Consider the following 21,897-nt stretch of genomic DNA (forward strand, 5'->3'; position numbering starts at 1 on the left):
ACAAGGAATAAGAGCATCTAGAAAGTCTGCCCAGGCTATACTAAAGCTGAGAAGTGAAGTATAGAGCTAAACTCTATAACTCACCAAGGCAAACCATTGCACCACTGAGCTATGTCCTAAAATATATGAAACTAAACTTCAAATTCAATGCTGTTAAAGTGAAATTTATTAAATATGTATGTGTCTTGTTTACTTATAACTCGGCTGCGGTATAACAGTAAGCCTTTGATAAGAAGGCAAAACTATCACACTCTGATACTCTTTTCAAACCTTTAGTGAATCACAAAGGGAAAAATTTGTTTGAAATGTCTGAGTGCAGGGAGAAGCACACAAAGCTTCATCAGTAATATTCTATTAAATGTTACATTTCCTAATTATTTATTTACATAGCATGATTTTAACATGCTTAAGCTTCCCTCTTATATTAAAACAGCTGGTTATAGGTTGGGAGGGTGGCCTAATGGTTAAGGTGTTTGCCTTGCAAACATAAGGTGCAGGGTTTGAGTCTCACAATAGGCTTAAAATGACTAGCAAGGGCAGCTATCTTAGTACTAATCTATGAACCTATCAACCTATACCCTACTAAAAACCTTCTTATTTTTATATTAATCAACTAGCAGAACATTCAAAACTGCCACTCAGTCTACATTCCTGCCATTTGCTGCAGCCCAAGTCTATACTGAGGCTATAACTTCCAGTTATTTATACCATTCATTTTCATTTTGCTACACATAGCCTTCTTTCCTGCATAGTCAGGTTATACACTAAAACAGCAAGGTCTTCTATGACTAACCTATCATACATTACTTCTTAAACAAAAGCTATTGAGTTTTCCTATCATTTGAAGTGAAAGAATGGGTTTGAAACGTCATGCTGTACATATGCATAACAAATGTTTAAATAATTAGTAATTACATTAACACTCACAAGTCTATAATTTACACATCTGTGCTGGTTATAGCACTTTAGACGCACATAATGTTATGTCTATGCTAAACAGAAAGCAATGAAGCATGAATTCAGAACCAAGTTAACCAAGAGACCTGCACTAATAATCCAATGCACCAATAAAATAAAGCAGATAAATAATCCTGGATGGGCTACTGATCCATCACAGAGCACAAAGACGCACCCAAATATCTATTCTCCTACCTCTGCAGACACGCTGGAGGACTGCAAATCTACCTACCAGCATATCTTTGGAAAGCGAGGAGGAAACTAGAGTTTTTAAAGCTCATGTGGAAATGGGGAGGTATGCAGACACTGCACGGAAGTTCTTATTGAATTTTCAATGACACTGATTGTGAACTTAACTCTTGAGACTGTGGCATCCTATAGTATTGCACCTACTCTGTACAGCAAACTTGGTGTTAGTAAAAAAAAATGCATTGAAACAAAGATTCAAAATAAAGAGCTACGCTGTAAGAATGACAGGAGAACTGATATCATAAGCAATTTTTTCTGTACCCCTTACTACTTTCTGCTAAGTATATACTTTTCCTTCTCTTCTCCTCCTCCTCTACATCCCCCCTCTTTGCTAACTCTCTCCCAAACAGTACAATCCTGTTCTTACCCCGGTACTAATCTCTTTTATCTTCTTATCCTGCTTTGTTTTTCTCCCCCTCACTCTCATTCTGATCTGTCTTCCTTTGTATTCAGTAGGCAATAGTCAGTTTGAAAGTCACTGACTCTTATTACACTCTACCATTTTTATTGTTCTTATTTTACAGGCATATATACTTCAAATGCATCTTGAACACTGCTGTGGAGTCATCTGAAGCATCCCTCCCCCATTTGCCTACACATGACTGCATAAGCTGGCTGTGTCTATGCATTTGTTCTTCAAATATACCTTGGAACATTGCTGTGGAGTCTGCTGAAGCATTCCCCCCCAGCTGCCTACACAAGACTGCATTAGCTGGCTGTGTTTGTGTATGTGTCTGCCTAAATGTTAATAAAACAACTGTAGTTACCTAAGCAGCACTTAGTGCATCACTGACCCTCTTACCTCCCCCCTCCTCTACCACATCTTCCTTTACTGGTACTCTCCTACTTTCTCTTAGCTGTTCCCCTCCTGCCTCTCACCCCACATTCACACTTCCTTGCTGCTTTCTCTTTGATTTCTTTCTACTTGCATTTCTATCTCTATATGTCTTCTGTGTGATATAGCTTGCCTTGTAACTCTGTACTACTTTGCCATTCTCTAGTTGCTTTCTGTATTACCTTCTCTCTGCTTTCCTGCTTGTTCCTTTTCTGAAAATATAGTCTCTTGCTATTCGGTTAAACCAGCTCCGTTCACCCTCGCTACGCTCGGGCTCACTTCGCTCATCTACCCTACCCCCATTCTCACCCACCCCATCAATTACATTTATACTTTATCTGCTCCGCCTACTTTACAACAACAAATCCTGTTCCAATTAGCACCCACCTCTGTCCTATAATTAACACCCACCCACTTAACATCAGCCAATCACAACCCAAGATTCAGCCATTAGGGTCAGCTTCCACTTAACCTGGATACAAACCTTCCTTCCTACTAGTTAACACCTCTTTACTTTAATACCCCTTAACATATTTCTTCTATCACACTATTTCAAAGAACAGACCTATTTAATAGATACTCACAAAATGCCAAGGCACTGTAGCCCACCTGTACATCACTACAGATTAAAAATAAAACTAGCTACCTTACATTTCACCACTACCTCTCTGCTCTTGCTCCACTATTCTCTCACCTCATATAATTACACTCTACCACCTACCAGCCCCCCTCCTGCTATACCTCCTCTTTTCTTCAAAAAGACAAACCACTAAGCTATAGCATAGCCCCATCCCTTTTTTATTCCTACCACAATGACCTCCATGTATACAAGATTAAACTCCTAGCTAGCTAATACCTCTCAAATTGGTCTCAAATTCACTAAGATTCAATACAAGTACACCAAACTCCTGTTCTACCTTGTAAAGTAGTTAAACCGCTCAGGAGATATCCATCCTAATCCTGGTCCTACACAATTTTCTAATTCTAACAGCAACCATAATGCTTTCAAATTCGAGCTATTACACAACAAAAATAAGTCTTCCCTTCTCCTCCTTAACATGAATGTCAAGAGTATAGGGAAAAAAAGTGCATAAACTGCATGCTTTACTAGCCCACTACTCTCCAGACATTGTGATATTAACTGAGAAATGGCTAACAGCAAATAATAATAGCAATGAAATTGCAGCTCCATGATATAATATCCTTCGTAAAGACAGGAAAACCAAAATAGGTGAGGGGGGGTAGCTATATTATTTAAAGACTACCCAACATTGGATTCTCTTGAACCCAACACCCCTGACTTTAAAAATGCAGAAATAATCTTTGCAAAACTAAAACTTAACCCCAAAAATACATTAATATTATAGGTAGCTATATTTCACCAAGAAATAATATCCCCACCATGGAACACATACTTTACTGGACATCAACCACTCATCCACAGGAAACAATCCTGATGGGTGATTTCAATATTGATTGGTTAGACTGTTCCTCTCAAGAATCCAACCACCCATGTTAACCTACATGGGTTCACCCAATTAATCAAATTTACCACTAGGACTGACAAATGCTCTAAACGGCAGTCTATCCTTGACTGGATTCTTGTTAATAACTCCACTCCTTCTTTTCAAGTTGGTAGTCTTCCTGATGGTCTCAGTAACCATCAGCCTACCTTTCTGGTACGTACTCATACTCAACATAAAAAAAACAGGCTACATATCATACAATCAGAAGTAAAAAAAAACCTACAACCCAAATAATTTCATCTCTTCTCTAAAACACTGTAAATGGGAAATACTCAAGACACCTACCCCTTGAAGAGGCTGTTAACTCATTTAATAACACCTTCTTGGATATATTAAACTGCCATGCAGCCCCCAGAACCATTAGAGTGAAAACAAAGTTCACACCCTGGATGAGCAAAGATTGTAGATCCTTACTCGAAGCATGGAACAAAGCCTGGGTTCAGTTCCACAAACACAAAAATCAATGCACTAGAAAAACTTTCATTGAAAAAAAGCTAAAAAACTTGTAAAACAGGATAAATCAACTATTACCACAATATACAAGAGAAATACCATAATAACCCTCAGAAATTCTGGCCAGCCGTCAATAATATTACTCTACCAGGGAAAAATAACTACCCCCACTCCTACCCTCTGACAACATGCCAACCCAGTTTAATAAATACTTTACTGATACAGTCCATTCCCTTGCGTTTTTAATCCTAGCCATGTTTCCCAATAAAAGTTGAGATGCATTGGTTCCCAATGGTTTTGTGAGGTTCCATATTCTTGGGAATGTGTGGCCATGCATTTATAAGTTTCCTGTCTCTAATAGAGACAGAGGGTGCTAGACCATGGGTATATTTTAAATGACAATTCCAAATCCTACCCTTGTCAAGATTCAAACTTTGCACATTCACATTCAAAGTCTCCTGTTTACTCACTATACCAAATCTCCAGAGCCTAGCTTTCATAATTAGGAAAACAGGCTCTGTCCTAGTTGGACTTTCCTGGTTAACAAATGTTAAATACATTTAAAAAAAATTGTCAGGATTTGAACAGGGAAACCCCAATCTATTTCAAGTCAATCACCATAATCTCTCAGCCACAACTACAAAACAATGTTTCTGCCCAGTTTTGAACAGGGGACCTTTCACATGTGAGGCAAATGTGATAACCACTACTCGAGGGAAACCCATGGTATCATAATTTCCTTTTCAATAATTTCTGACACTGTTTACTGACTGCTTTTGTTTTACTAACATCTTTTTCCACCTAGTCCAGCAAAATGATTCTAGTTTCCAAATGCAAATAAACAAAAGCATATTTGATTAAAATGAGCTATGTAATTTTGTTTTGTTATAACATTTAGTATTTGACACCTAAAACAGAAATCTGAACATGTACTATAATCAAGACTTACATATTTTTAAACCCTTTAATAAGTGAAACTAATGTCAATCAAGACTTAGAATATAAGAAAATAGTTTATTTTGTTTACATGTTTCTGGCTGGTGATGTGCATATTAGTCTGATCTGGTGAACTGAATAGATGAGACAGATACAAGGAGATGCATTTGTTCTTAGAATCAGGGGTGCATGGGAATGTTTAAATTACAGACTGAGGGGGTTATAAGGACTGCAACTTTGAATATTCACAGGCTCATAGCAAGTTACTAGGCTATTGGCCCTGAGGCCCTTACAAGCATAGCCAAGATTTTAGCCCATGTTCCAACAAGTCAGCACCCTATGCCACTGTCCAGCAGGGACATAGGTGGAATCCCAGGGGTGTATTTTCTGTTTCCCATCCAGTTATACAGGTTGCGCTTAAAAAGGGTTAATGAGGTACTCTGCTTTACATGGAGAGGGAGTCTATTCCACAAAAGGGAGAGTCTCTGGGACACAAATCTGTCCTGCCAAGTCCTACTGATATCATAGACAAGGTTGAGGTCACATGTGAGGGTTACTCGAGCAGAGCTTGACTTGCAGATATGCAGCAGTCCCATCAGGGCAGGGTCTGTGATTGCTTTGTATGCCAGACAGAGGTCACCTCTGAGGAGTCTGTAGGAGACTGAGTAGAGGGGCAGAGCTTTTAGTCTATTTCTGTAGGGTAGATGTTTGAGGCCCTGGATTTTCTGGGTGAGGAACCTCTGTGGTCTCTCCAGCTGCCGCATGTGCTTTGTGAGGTGCATGCCAAAAGGGGCATTGTACTCAATAATTGGTCTTTTAAGGGAAGAATACAGGGATGTTATGATCACCTTGTCCCTGGATGAGATACCCTTACTAATGAGATGGGCCATGTAGAAAGCATGCATACAATGGAGGCAATATGGTGGTCAAAAGTCTACCCGAGTGCCCAAGTCCCTCACTACTGATTGCATGTTTAGGACTTTATTTTCAATGTGATAATTTGTGGGAACATCACTCTCCCCAAAAGGGATGATGATGCATTTTTTGGCATTCAGTTTGAGGCCATGTTTCTGGCACCAGTCATTTGTTTGGGTGAGACCTTCTTGCAGCATGTCCACATCACTAGGGGAACTGATGACAACAACCAGCTTGCAGTCATCTGCAAACTTGGTCAGTGATAGCCCACTAGATTTGGCTGCACCTCCAAGAAGTATATCCCAAACAAAAGAGGCCCCAACACCAATCCCTGGGATACACTGCTTATTATGGGTCTACTACTTGAGGTGACTTTCCCTATATTGACTAGGTGGGTTCTATCAGTGAGCGAGTATGCTACCCATCTGGTAACATATGAACTGATGCCTAGCTGATAGAGTTTATCTATTATACCTGAGTGGAGAATAGTATCAAAGGTCATGGCCAGATCAAGGTAGGCGGTGTGCACCATCTTCCCCTCATTAATGGCCTTGGTGACTGTCTCAAAGAAGTCTACCAAATTTAACAGGCATGACCTCCCCTTGCAAAACTAAACTGTGTGGGATCAAGTGTCTGGAGGTTGCCAATGTCCTTTGTTAATGAGGTTCTTGATAATCTGCTCCATGGCCTTGTAGATCAGGTTAGTTAGGCTGATGGGTCTATAATTTCCTGGATCTGTGGACACTCCACTTTTGTGCAAAGGGATGAAGGTAGCTGTCCTCCACTTGGCTGGGATGAAGCCGGTACTCAGGCTTTGGTTGAATAGGATGCCTAATGGTGCTGTAAGTTCCTGCCTGAGTTCATGTAGGATGCCACCTGGGATGTTATTGGGTCCCATGGAGGATGTATTTTTTGCCTTAGAGAGAGCAGTGATGACTTTCTCCCTAGAGATAAGAGGAGGGGGGCAGGTACTGGGGATGTCCTGTTTTATTGATGGGTGGGACAGAGGAGTGAAGTTTTCACTGAACCTGTCTTCCAGCAGGTTAGCTATATCTACAGCATTTGTGTATGTGGTGTCCTTGACCACATGTTCTGAACAGATCTGGGAGCTTCACCTGAGATTGCGGAACTTTGTGAAGAAGGCCTTTTGATTGTCTTTAGTAGATGTGGCCAGTTTGGACTTGAAGTTTGCTCTTATTTGATTGTTCAGGCTAAGGAGAGATTGCTTCCAATTAGGCACCTGCTCCTTCTTGGTCCTGGACAGCAACTTTTTCCTTTTATTATAGAGTTTATTTTTTGTAGATGTCCACCAGACAGGTTTACTCTTTCTTGAGGCGGAGGATTTCATCCTGTCTAGTATTCCTGATTTCATGCAACTATATAAATGCTCGTATAGTTCTTTGGTGTAGGTATGAACATATGTGCCAGTTCCTATGGAGGGGAAGGGGGCTGTGAAGCTGTTTATACTTTTCTCAGGAGGTTGTAATCAGCTTTGGAGAAGTTTTCTGTTTGACCCTAGATTGGGGGTGGGGGGATGATGACATTGTAAGGACGCTGCAGTGGTTATTTATGTTGGTTAATACCAAGTCCAAGGTATTTTCACCTCTTGTGGGGGTGTCAACAAACTAGTCTAAAGCATTTGCATTGACGAAATCAAGGAATCTCTGGGAATTTGTATTTTGGTATGAGTACTTCTTCGAGTCTATGGTTGGATAGCTAAAGACACCCAGGATCAGGGTAAAGGGTTGAATCTTGGGTCTATATTAGATCACCGACTGCTTAAAGAAGCGAACGGTGATTAATCGACCCTATGTAAGAAAAAGCTTACAATCTCGAACTGTCAGAACAGCGATTTTTTTTCCAGGGGAAAAAAATCGCTGTTCCAAAACACATACATGCAACACAAGCACACCAAACAAGCAGCAATTCACACACACACACACACACACACACACACACACACACACACACACACACACACACACACACACACACCAAAAGCTTACAACTAATCCTACACTAAACTATACACACACTACTAACTATCCACTTACCTTAACCCAAACCCTAACCCTAAGGTCCGTCACTATCGCACACACCTCACCCGCTCCCTAATCCTAACTCACCTAACTCGCGCCCTACCCCTAACTCACCTAACCCACCCTAACCCTCACATCCACACAATCGCACACTTACCTAAACCCGACCCGTACATTTACCACAGCACTGAAAATACCGAAGCAACAGAAAAAGACAACCAAAATCTTTCCCTAGGAAAGATTTCAGGTTTCTGTTGCTTTGATATTTTAAGCTTTCGCTCCATAGGGTTCGATACTAGAACATTTGAAAGTTTTAAACCTCGATGTTCTAAAATAGACCCTGAATCTTAATAGATTCGAAGAGGTCCAGATAGGTGGAGTGGGCATCTTGAGTCAAAGTTGGATGCCTTTAGCTATGTAGCTAGTTATGATTTGAATAGGGGTCTTGTCAATTGTTAACTGCACCTGGAGTGTTTCCATGCATCATACTATTTGAACAGCCTAGAGGTGTGTATGTCTTTTACATACATTGCAGCTCCACCTCCTTTTGTTTTGCTGCCCATGGTTTGAGGCCTGAATAAATTATAGGATGAGTAACCTGGTATAGCTGGGGTGCTCTTTGCAGATTTGAACCAGGTTTCTGTGATTGTACGAATGTCAGCTTCTTCCAGGGTTAAGAATGCCTGCAATGAGTGCAGTTTAATGTTTAGACTACTAGCGTTTGGCAGCAAAACCTTTAATTTACATTTTGATGACATTTTCATGTTGGTAGTTTTGACCTCATGGCATTGCCTAAAAAAGGCACTATGGGGGAGGCAAGAGCCTTTGCCAGGAGCCTGAAGCCCAAGGGAGACAAATGCAGGCCATCTTGGCAAAGCATCATGGTTTGTCGATCATGTCATCCCAGGCTGTCAGGTACTGGATCCCCTTGGAATGACACCAGAAATTAAGCCAATTGTTAAAGACGATAATTTTTTGTTTGTATTGAGGCATCATTCTGGGTGATGGTAGAATGCTGCTTAAGGCTAGGAACATACCTGCCTGGGGCACATGTTCAGCGAGCTCGATCATGTCTCTTTATATAGTCTAGGGATGTACATCTCAAGTCATTCACTCCAACATGGACTATGACAGAGTCATAACAGTACCTCTTGAAAGACTTGAGTGCACTGGTGATATGGCAGATTCTGGCACCCGACAAACAGCTAACTGTGACTTTCTCCTTCTCCAGCCTGGTGAGGGACACATCTGTGTGTCTCACAATGTAGCCTCCTATGACTAATATGTTGAGTTTATGTTTAGGCCTTAGTAGCTGTGAGAAACAGGTGTGTGGACTATGTGGGGGTGTGTGGTGTGGTGGGCAATTTCATGTCATCTAGTTGCGCCTCAGCCATCATCCTTCCTATGTCACACTGAACACCTTCCTGTACAGCTCACAGGGAAAGTGCCCCAACTGGATAGAATGCTTCTGTTGTACGTGTGGGAGATCTGCTCTAGCTTGACTTGTTGTCCTTCCTGCAGATGAAATTTATTAGCGGCAACCGTGTCAGACTGGTTTTATAACACAACAATCCTCTGAGCACAGTATTTTTACAACCTTATTTTCTGAATGACAATATATAATTGCTGTGGAAATTCTGAAAACTAACAGCTGTATTTTGTATTACTTTGCCTTTTTATATTTTGAATACTGTGGTTTATTTTCTTTACCCTGTGTTTTACTTGCATTCTGCTTTAACAGCAGATTAAAACTTCAAAAGAGACCAAAGCTCTGTCTCTTCTGAGTCAGGCAGAAATTAGAACTGAGTCAGGCAGAAATTAGAACTGATCAATTAAGGACTCATTCATAAGATAGAAGAGGTCACTTAAGGTTAATCATTTGTGAACTGAGGGGGTGGAGCTAGGAACTAAACCTTCTATTTCAGGGGTAAAATAAAACATTTCAGAGCTTTCCCAGAAAGGCTCATCCAGACTCTGCTACACTTTGCTGTGAAGGAAAGGTTAGTTTGCTTTTATTTTTATTTTGCCTTTTTATATTTTGAATACTGTGGTTTATTTTCTTTACCCTGTGTTTTACTTGCATTCTGCTTTAACAGCAGATTAAAACTTCAAAAGAGACCAAAGCTCTGTCTCTTCTGAGTCAGGCAGAAATTAGAACTGAGTCAGGCAGAAATTAGAACTGATCAATTAAGGACTCATTCATAAGATAGAAGAGGTCACTTAAGGTTAATCATTTGTGAACTGAGGGGGTGGAGCTAGGAACTAAACCTTCTATTTCAGGGGTAAAATAAAACATTTCAGAGCTTTCCCAGAAAGGCTCATCCAGACTCTGCTACACTTTGCTGTGAAGGAAAGGTCAGTTTGCTTTTATTTTTACTTTGCCTTTTTATATTTTGAATACTGTGGTTTATTTTCTTTACCCTGTGTTTTACTTGCATTCTGCTTTAACAGCATATTAAAACTTCAAAAGGAGACCACAGCTCTGTCTCTTCTGAGTCAGGCAGAAATTTTTTCCCACTCAGTTACAGTTGTCTTGTTAAATACCACTGTCTTTCTAGTTGCCTGCCTCTTATGTTAATCTGACCATATATCTCATTTCCTCTCTACTTTCACTGGCTTGTGTGAGTAATCACAAAATCATCATTTTTGAAATCCCCTCCCCTTCAACTATTTAAATTTATTGGCCATCCTACTGTATTCCACAGTACCAAAATACAAAAGTGACCACTCCTTTCAGTCCATCTTGCTGTTTTAACAATAGTAACTCTCCACTAAACTTTAACTTTTTAAACAGGTAAAACTTAAGTTACCTACTTTCACATCTAATTTCTCTAGTGCACACTGCAGTGTGCACTTTTTTTTCATCTTACCTTTAAGCATCCCTGTGACTAGCACTTGCTCTAATACCTACTGGAAAGCACTAAGAAGCCTTAAACTGATACAAGCACTCAACTCTCCTTGTTAATAAGGAGAAATTAATAGTAGGCACTAAACAGCCTATAATTGCAAAGTACCTTGTTATGGTAAGGGAAAACAGCTCCTGTACTTTACAAAAAAAAAAAAAAAAAAGCACCAAACCAGGCATGTCCAAGGGTCAGCTTCCAGTGATTTCTCCTGTCAACCTGGTGAATCTGGGCATACTGGGGCAATGCAGCAACTGCCTCATGTACACAGACAACCCTCTCCTCCTACCACCCAACACTACAACCTGTGAGAGATGCACTTACATATCCAAAATGGAAGCAAAGGTCTCTCTCCACCCAAGATTGTGCTAAAAGTCAAGAGGAGAAGGTTAACACCCACACTACACCTCAAGCAACACATAGCCCTTCTAAACCCACACCACCAACACCCACATATAGCAACACTAAATCCACATATGCAGAGGTCATTAACTGTAACTTGCCCCAGCAACAAGGACCTCTGAAGCTGAAACGCAAACAAACACCACTCACAACCAAAGTGTCACACAGTTCACAACACCAGTGTGCCACCCAGCAACAGTCCCTAAGGCAAGATAACGTACCTAACACTTTAGACATAGATGACTCTCTAGTCCAGCACACTGATGTCCCACTCACCAGGTTGAACAAGGAGAAAATTACAGTCAGCTGCCTGTCGGGTGCCAGGATCCACCACATAACGCATGCACTCAAGTCACTCCACAAGTACAAATATAACTCTGTCATTCATCCATGTTGGAGTGAATGACTTGAGACGTACCTCCCTGGACTACATGAAAAGAGACATGGAAGAGCTCTTGGATCATATGGCCCAGGCAGGTATGACTCTAACCCTAAGTAGCATCCTGCCTTCACCCAGAATGATACCACAATATAAGGACAAAATGATCGACTTCAACAATTGGCTAAGCTTCTGGTGTCATTCAAAGGGGATCCAGTATCTGTCTGCCTGGGATGACATGATCAACAGACCACGATGCTTTGCCAGAGGTTGTCTGCACCTGTCGCCCCTGGGATTCAGGTTACCGGCTACGGCTCTTGCCACCCCTATAGTGCCTTTTTTAGGCAAAGTTCAAAGGACAAAACCACCACTGTAACAGGTACAAGCATGCAAAATTTGAAGGTAATGCTACTCAATGCTAGAAGTCTAAACCTCAAAATGTACTCTCTCGAGGCACTCCTAAAAATGGAGAACATTGATATCTGTGCAGTAACTGAGACCTGGTTCAAGGCTCCAGAGAGCACCCCTGCAATACCAGGCTACAACTCTTACCACACTTTTCGGCCAACAAACCAGGACTGAAACACTAAAGGTGGAGGAGTGTCAATATTCACCAAGGTTATTCACACCACGAGGCTAGTTGCCCAACACAATGCATCTTAAATTCTCCAGGTGCAACTAACACTAGGTAAGACTGCAATCCAAATTGTAGCTTGCTACAGATCCCCCAACATTCTCACTACACCTTTCTAAACATACTGGAAAATATTAAAATAGAACCAAACACCCTAATACTGGGTGATTTTAACTTAAGAATGTCAAGTGGTTAAAATCTACCATTATACTTACAGACTGGTCAATATGCACCCCTTTCAAAGATGGTCACAGCAAAGGGGAATTTCCCTTTTCACCTGAGATGTAGTGTCCTTAAGGTTAGTAAAATTAAAAGTGCAGGAGGCACTGACCCCTGCATACAGATATGGGTGTAGCACCCCATAAGAAAAAGTACTTCTGAAATTCTAAGCAACTGCATTTTTATGTAAATTGCATGTACACATTTGATGTTCATGGAATCCCCCCAACTCCATCCTCAGATACTGCCAAAAGTATAGCATTTACTGTCTGCATTAACAACATTGTTATACATGAAAATCTAAGAAGAAATGAGAAATCTGCTTAGATATGTTAAATGATGGTTTATTAAAATTGGGTACGGTAGTAGGGAGGCAATCACAGCTGCCCAAAAGAAGAATACAAAGGGCAGTTGTCACTGGGTTAAAGTCCGATTCTTTTTAATATCATGTTGCTAGCATTCACTGCTTAGGCCACTGCATTTACAACTACATAAACGTGAAACAAGAAAGCTGACAAGGTAGTATGAGACATTCTTTTCTTTGAGGACTGGACAGGTGGCAGTAACCAGGTTCTACTGAAAATTTCAACTTTCTTTCACATGAGTGTGTCATGTTTCACCAATATATAAGTCAGCCTGCTGGGGAAGCAAATTAATAAAAAGGTGTGAGTCAAACTATAAAACACATGGCAGCTTTTTGTCACCATGAATAAACAAGTCCATTATGCTCTTATTTCCTGGAAGCTGTCTTTTGAAAAGTGTAAATGTCTATCCCTTCAGTTTCACCACTGGCAAACCATTATATTTGGCAATACAGCTGTCTGTGACTACTGCTTCTTTTGCCTGCTATAACACAAAACTCCCTATTTAAAACTGATTTGGGCCAGTAAGTGCGCTCACATATGAACCCTTCATCAAAGTTTAATTAAGAACAACTGAGTATGAAGGTAATAAGTCATCATTATAGTCGGGTGATACAGCAGTTATTGGTGAAGAGCTTGAATCCAGTTCCCTAAATTATTCTGATTCAGGGCATCTGACTTTTACTTCTCAGTCCAAATTTATATATTTATGCCCTACAAAAAGTTTTAGATTTGTTGGTTACTTTCCCTCCCCAGTTTTATCATTTATGTTTTTGTCAGATTCAAGAATGAATATATATTACAGCTTACACAAATATTGGTCAATGTTATGCAACTGGACATGCTCAAAAATGGAAGTTCAAATTAAACGTACATGTATGAATCAGCTGCTTTCATTGCTGAACCCATTTCTCACATCTATCATATCACAAACACCATTGTGATAATCTCAGCAATAACAAGATCTTCTTAATTTGTTCAACTACTCATGGTAGGAATAGTATTCTAACCCTCTTCTCTCCTAAAGCACATTTACTGAAAAATAAACACTACTGTAACCCATTACTTCTACATCATTTCATCTTCAGGTGTTCTTTTACTGTGCACAATCTGTTATATTTCACTTGAATAACAACTCTGTGTGGCTTTACCTGTGGCAGGAGAAAAGCAGATTTTAAATGGCTGAGGGCTGAAACATCTGATAAATAAAAAAAAGAAGACATCAAGGACATTTTAATCAAAAGAACTTGTAAGTATGACTTCAGACTGCTAAAAACTTTTAATGAGATTGCATGTTTTCATCAATTCAAATAAAAGCATTTTATACCTCATGGTTGGCAAATCGTATGTCCCTAGAAAATATGGTTGCTACCCAATCACAACCCAATTTGATGTCAATGCTTTCTGCTAATTTTTCTAGCACTGGAAGACTATTGGGCTGGAAGTGATAAGCCAGTGTCACATGAAGCTGTTTCTTATGAGGCTCCACCCGTGCATCTGGGGAAATAAAAAAGAAAAAAAATGTTTACACTGTAGATTTTTAGTATGACCATACTTAGGAGATATTTATTAGATGAAAGATAATCAGTGGGATAGTAAATCAGAGTGTAGGAAACAGATAAAACTCATTCAGCATATGCATACTTTTTATGTTTCAAGCATTAAGTCAGTTTTATAACTGTTCACCAAGAATTTCAAATACAAATTTCATTATTAAAGTTGCTGGGCACGTGTAATTACTACTATTCTAATATATTTCCAAACCTGGCTTTACAGAGGAATATAAATGTATGCAATAGACAAACACAGTGCGATATAAAACAAAGCATTGTATATGTAAGCCACAGTACGGTAAAGTATGTATTAAGCAGATGTTACCATACACCCAGGGAGCTACTGTATAAGACATGAGCAATATACACATATACCTAAAAATCGTGTACAAACTAATATTTGTTTTGTGTAAAACCCACATCTCTGTTAACCATACTATTCAGTCTATTAAGCCCACTTCATAAAGACTTCACAGAAAATGGAAAACAGAATAAAAAATATATAAAAACACACTAAGTGCTGAAGCCACACGTAATACATAACTGCATCAAAACAGCCTTTCAAACAAGATTTGCAGTAATGCATACATGGGAACCTGACATAAAAAGTACAGCAGTCTGACCCACTTTTCAAAAAACTGATATTTTGACAAGTCACATTATATACAAACTGACAATGTAATAAGTAATTAAATTCACTTTCATTTTAGCTGTTTAAATGTAGCAGACAGACCGTGGCTGAGTTAAGACCTGACACCAGTTTTCAAGTAAGTTCAGAATGAAAGGATAGATTATAATTTCCACACTTTAAATGCTGTATTGGACTGTCAGTAGCTCATTTTACTGACAATTCACTTTCTTGACAGTTCATTTTTGTAAACAAAGGTAAATGGGTTGGTGTTAGGTCTGGAAGATTGTGTTAGAGTAAGTGTTTGAGGGTTAGGGAAGGAGATAGCTTTAGTTGTTTGCAACTGTACTGGCATGTTTGTGTGTGTCTGAGCCTGTCTTGTATAGTGGTAGTGTTAAGGAAAGTTTTTTTTTTTTTTTTTTAAGGTAAGGTGCAAGGTTAAGGTTAGGATTCACTAAATTACTAATGCATGCTGACCCTATTATTATTAAATACGCACACACACACATTTTATATATATATATATATATATATATATATATATATATATATATATATACGGCTCTACTTTGATTCATCGAAAAACCTCTTAGTCGAAACTCACTTACCCTTTCCCAGTTCAGCAAAACTTCATATTAATGAAAGCATGAACTGCCGGCATCCTTTCTCTGAGAAAGGAACCACTTGGCCACCACAAAAAAAAAAAACCCACATGGATCAAAAACTAAACCCACCAAAGTGGGGAGTTTTGCCCCCCACACACCCCAAACATAAATATTCCCATTCCAAGATCGCACTTAATTGTAGAAAGGGCAAAGTTCACCATGGTGGCCAAGTGCCTCCTTTCTCAGGGAAAGGATGTTGGCAGTCCATGCTTTTGTTAAAGTAAAGTTTTGCTGAACTGGGAATGGGTAAGTAAGTTTTTCAACTAAGTGTTTTTTTGATGGATCAAAGTAGATCCATATATATATATATATATATATATATATATATATATATATATATATAAACTTCTACAACAGGCTGAATGAAGTATAGAATTCAAATGAAAACAACCCTCAAGGTGACTTTTAAGCTTTCACTCCTTTAATGTGCTGGAACTTCATCAGAATAAATAATTCTTGCTAAACACAGTGTTTAAAATTTGCCAAAACATCATAACTATCAATAAAGTACAAACCTCCAATGAGATCTCATGTAAGAAATAACAATAGTAATTTAAAAGACAGTAAAAGTGGGCGTGGATGACTTAGTACAGTAAAAAAAGTAAAGAAGCACAACTATTGAGACCACCTTAGTGCACACTTAAGATTCAAAGATTCATTCAAGCCAGGATGAAACTCAGGATTAAGGCGTAATTGCCACTTCAGTTCTAACACTTGTAGTAAATTATCTGAATCACCAAAAAAATCAGCTTCTTGGTCAAGTACCAAAAACAGAAACTTGGAAAAATCAAGGCAAGTGGAGCTATACTTTCCGAGTGCATTAGCTAAATCACCAGTTCTAACTGCTACATTATGTCCTTTAATTCTGTCACTTAACTTGCGAGCAGTTTTTCCAGCATAAAGGCAATGACAAGAGGAGCAGATGGCAGCATACACAACTAATGACCTGTTGCTGTAAACCCTTTTTAAAACAAACGTTGACATTACAGTGTTTAAAAGTATAAGAAAAACCCAAAAAATTTATTCACAGCAAACACATTTTTCACAAGCTGACAACTTCTCCCAGACAAGCAACTGACTTGAACCGTTCACTTAGTTGTTCTCTTCCTGTTAACAGAGATACAAGTCCTATCAGATAAATAGTGAATAACAACTGGAGAATTATTCAGAGTGACTGCACCTAAAAATAATTAGTTGGGTCTACTCCTAGCTTCACTTTTAAATGAACTAGGACCCTTAAATCGTTCTTTGAGAATAGTGCTCAGCCTTTTCTTTTATTGAGACCAACAGAAGTTTCTAATATTTACTGGATGTCAGCTTGTGGAAAATGTGTTTGCTGTGAATAAATATTTTTGGGTGATTCTTACACTTTTAAACACTGTAATGTCAAAATTTGTTTTAAAAAGGGCTTTAACTGCAACAGCTCATTAGTTGTGTATGCTGCCATCTGCTATTCTTGTCATTGCTTTTATGTTAGAAAAGCTTCTCGCAAGTTAAGTGACATATATAAAAAAAAACACAAAATCCAGAATAGCACTCCAAGCAACTCTCTGTGGAACCAGAATGGCTAAGTAGATGCTGCAAAAAATAAATCCACCATGAAATATGCAGAAAAATGCTTCTGTAAGTTCTTTGCTTCAATTCGGTGCAATGAAGTAAACAGCACACAACAGCTAACAGCTCACAGCTCTAGGGTATAGCAGCAAAGGTCTTAAGTCAAGAACCATTTTTCTGCATTTTCCGTGGTGGATTTATTTTTTTACAGAATCTACTCACCAATAGTGTTTCCAGAAAGTGCTGTTTTGGATGTTGTGTTTTTTATGTATCTATCTGTATAGATATATAAAACACACACAGTCATTATCAACCAGAACTTAAGTCTCCACATCCACTTGATCACCATGTTCCTTCACAGAGCACAGCCTGTGAACATTACATTGGGCCCTCTCTCTTAAATAGCAGGAGTTCTATCATAAGGTACACATAGGTTCATAGGTTGGTACTGGGCTATTGGCCCTAGGGCATAATTAAGCCTAGCCAAAATGTTTCTGCTTTCGCCTCCCTCCCATGTGGTTTAGTTACCTGTGCCTCTGTCAAGCAGGGTCACAGAGGTGATTCTGTGGGTGAATTTCCTGTTTCCCATCCACTCATTAAGATTCCTCTTGAAGAGCGCTAATGAGGAGCTCTGACTCACATATATGGGGACCTTATTCCAGAGCAAGGGGAGTCTCTGGGACATGAAACTGTCCCTCCAACAAGTCCTGTTTATTGTTGATGTCAGGTTTATGTCCCTTGAGCGTGCAGCTCTGGTGGATTGGATTTTCCTACTATCCACCTGAGTCCCTAGGTCTCTTATCTCACACTGTGTTAAGTGGGCTGCCACCTATGTTGTAATTCACAGGTGCTTGTTTTTTTCCCAAAAGGGATGACAATGTACTTTTTGGCATTTAGCTTGAGGCCATGATTTTGGCACCATGTATCTGTATCCGTGAGACCCTTTTGAAGGATGTCTACGTCAGTTGGAGTCTCATTTGGCTCCACCACCCTATCCCTAATTCCTACCCACCCACCACACCACACCATTAAACTTCCCACATACAATTTTCACCAGTGACATCCATTCCCTAAACCCCCCCAAATGAATTTACTACTATCATACTGTTTCAAATCCCTTAATTCCCAAATTTCATTTAACGTTTATCATTATTTATAACATCCTTCTCCCTCCCGTGATGCTTTGCACTATTACCAATCCTACTCAGACCCCTTCCCAGCAGTACCTTTAAGTCTATTATTCTACATTTCAGCTTCTACTTTTCCCAAATAAATCTTTCCATTTTCCTATCTTAACTACATCCCCATCGTCTAGCCTTTCAACCCCCACTATTTTGAACATTTCAAAACGATGTTGCTCCTACATTTATTCATACTAATATCTCACTCAACGTCCTACAACATCCATAACCCTCAAGTCCAACAAGTATTTTATATTGTGTACAGCAAGCAAAATACTTCTGAACTTCAGCTCCAAATCACACTCTATCATTATCATGACTCGTATAACCTACTGTTCAAGTATAATTATCCAAAGCACCAGCTGTTTACTCACATACTGAGTATTAGACATGAAATTAAGTAAAAATGCCTCTAACTGTATCACGTTATGTCCATAACCATAAAACTTAATGGTGATATCAACCAACTCAGCACATGCAGGCATCAGACAGCGTATTCCCATCAGATCCTTTATCACTAATACCTCTCCCAGTTTCATCCTGACCTTCATATAAACCATACCCACTTAGGAAGTATTTATAACAAACACCCTGAAGAATAGTCATGGATAGCACACAACACACTCCAGATATCCTTATTGATACAGAAACATGGATCTGCCAAGAAACAAAAAAATGAAGACACATTTCAGATTAGACATAACCAACAAAAAAATCTGGCAGTGTTGCTATTTTCTGCAAAAAAAGACACTAGATATTGTCCACACCATGATAACTTTCTCTAACTCGGAAATCCTACTAATCTTGCTGAAACTAAACACAATGACAAGACAATCACAATCATGGGGATATACATACCTCCAGGTAACAATGCTTAAACACTGGAATATACTGTCTGCTGGGATTCCTCAAAAAATTGCTTATAAAACCATAATATTGTTTGCTGTTAATATATACTGACAAACCATACAATATGAAAGTCCATATACACACAAAAAGAGTCAAAGCTAACCCTGCCCCATAGCCATCCTACTCAACAAATCATGAAACAAAGAGACAAAACATGCAAGGTCTGGAAAAACACTTGCACTGCTCCTGTGCCAAACCTGACTCACAATGTATATAAATATATATATATATATATATATATATATATATATATATATATATAAATATAAAAAATCTCTGTGTCCACTCCTTTCCTCATTTTCTTCCTCTCCTCGGTGTTACTACTGCTCAAAAAAAAGTTGTAAAGGAAATCTCATTTGTTCGTAACTATTATTTAATATGTACACAGTATTAATGTTATTATTCTCAGTTATCTTTACTGAAATGCTTGTGTGGTTTTCTTTTTTTGAACTTGTATTTACTAGAAAACAGTATTGAATACTTCTTTGTATAAACTATTTGGATGATGTGCCTTCTGCATCTTACTATATGTATACTATTGTACTAGCTAATTATTGTATTTTGTTTATATTTCTGTGGAGCTTTTCTTCCCATGCCGCCGCTGAAAACGGGCTTCTGGCCAAGTCAGACATTCCCAGTAAACAAATGTAAATAAATAAATAAAGGAAACAGCTCTTACTTTACTAGCATAAAGACAACTAAAAAACCTAATAAAACAACTTATCACCAAAGATAAGAATAGCTACTACTCAAACAATCAAAATATACACAACAGTAATCCAGAACTGTTCTGGGCCTCAATTATTAAACTATTAAATCACAAGCTACACAGCCAACACCAAACACAAAGAAACAAAATGATACAATAGCCAACAAATTCAATGAACACTTTTTACAGACATGGCTGTCATTAACTAACCAGGCAACTAATCAAACTCTGGAGATTCCCTACTCAAGCAAATCACTTCAACATTTCTCCTTCTGACTAGTTCCCAAAGATACCATCAAAAAATAGCTAAAAAAATTTGAAAGCCTACTACAATTGCCACTGGCAATCTACCTGGTGACTATCTTAAAATGTCAACTAGGGCTATTACATACTTAGTTACAATTCTGATAAATCGAACCATAGCTGAAAATAAAGACCCCCTCGCTATGGGAAAATCATGCATTATTCCACTGCATAAGAGTAGAATCTATACTAATCTTTCAAACTATGGGGCAATGCCATTTTATTTATGCTATCAAAATATTGGAAAATGTATTCATAAGCAACTTACCAACTGTCTAATGGATAACAAGCATCTATATTGAACCCAACATGGCTTCCGTCTTCATCACGGCACCATTACAGATTTGCTGAATTTTATTAATACAGTCAGCCCCACCATATTTATAAACTTATCAAAAGCTTTTGATACTGCTGACCACCATAAACTCTTACGCAACCTCTCACCCATAGGGCTTACCAACTCTTCAATGCAGATGTTCAATAGCTACCTCTCAAACAGGGCATAAGCAGTGAAATGAAAAATGATTTCGCCACCTTCTTGCCAGCAAGTACTGAGGTCCCACAAGGATCTATACTAGGCCCCATACTTTTCAACATATTTATCAATGATCTCTATACTGCTACAAAACAAATAGCATAGTTTGATAAGCTGATAACTCAACCTTATTCTGCTCTGACATTTCTCTCTCTCTCTCTCTCTCTAAACTCTAAGACGTTATGCAACAATCCTTATCAACTGAAATCTGGCTAAATAATTCACAAGTGCTTCTTGACTCTAAAAGAAACTAAATTACTGCTTTTTATCCTACAACATCTCTACCAAAGCAATACTACTCATGGTTATCTCTGCCATCAACACCATAAAGGAACAAGTAAACCACAGAGAATTATGATGTGTCATCATAGATGACAAGCTGAAATTCAACCTCCATGTAACACATGGTTAAAAAAATCATCAAGAACTAGGCACGTTATACAGAGATGACAAATCAGCAAGAAAAGGAGAGCAGTATTTCTGAAACTGAATTCATCCTCAAATCTTGATGAGTACATTCGTGTTGTAGACCCTGTTTTTTATTTCTCACAAAGACAACACTGATATATAGATTTTATCTTATATAGCTTATCATGGACAGAGGTGGGTTAAAAACATAAAAAAGTTGGGTTCACTAGGCCCAGGATAAAAAAAGTGCCCAATCTTGGTATGCACACTGGTGCCAAGACCGGAAAAAAAATAGCAGAGTAAAATCCTCAAGACACAGACATTCCTATAGTGCAGGCTCATGGAAAGGAAAGCCCCCCATTATAAAAAGTAGTAGTAGTCCATAAAAAAAAAACACAAAAACTGACAGGCCAAAACAGAACCATAAAGGTGATAGTGTGGACTATTGAGGATAGGAAGAAATTATGTATTGTTACTATTATGCAAGACGCCCAGAATTTCCACATAGAAGATATTCAGAAAGATTAAGACAGAAAATAGAGGAAAAAATACCTGCACAAGAAAAACTGTTATAATCTTCAAATGCAAATTTGCATTATTAATGCAACAGATCCATGAAAAATATAGACAAAGAAACTTTGGG

General features: G+C 38.7%; 1 protein-coding gene across 1 annotated transcript in view; it reads right to left on the reverse strand.

Moving 5' to 3' along the window:
* UBASH3B (ubiquitin associated and SH3 domain containing B) overlaps positions 1-21,897 on the reverse strand; it is a 777,613-nt gene that overhangs the window by 116,562 nt on the left and 639,154 nt on the right. The window contains exon 5 of the mRNA XM_044081039.1: positions 14,137-14,306. Coding sequence (XP_043936974.1) covers positions 14,137-14,306 — 170 coding nt within the window. The remainder of the gene's footprint in view (positions 1-14,136; positions 14,307-21,897) is intronic.

The sequence above is a fragment of the Protopterus annectens genome, chromosome 8.part0 (assembly GCF_019279795.1).
Source record: "Protopterus annectens isolate FY-2018-M chromosome 8.part0, PAN1.0, whole genome shotgun sequence".
Taxonomy (NCBI): domain Eukaryota; kingdom Metazoa; phylum Chordata; order Ceratodontiformes; family Protopteridae; genus Protopterus; species Protopterus annectens.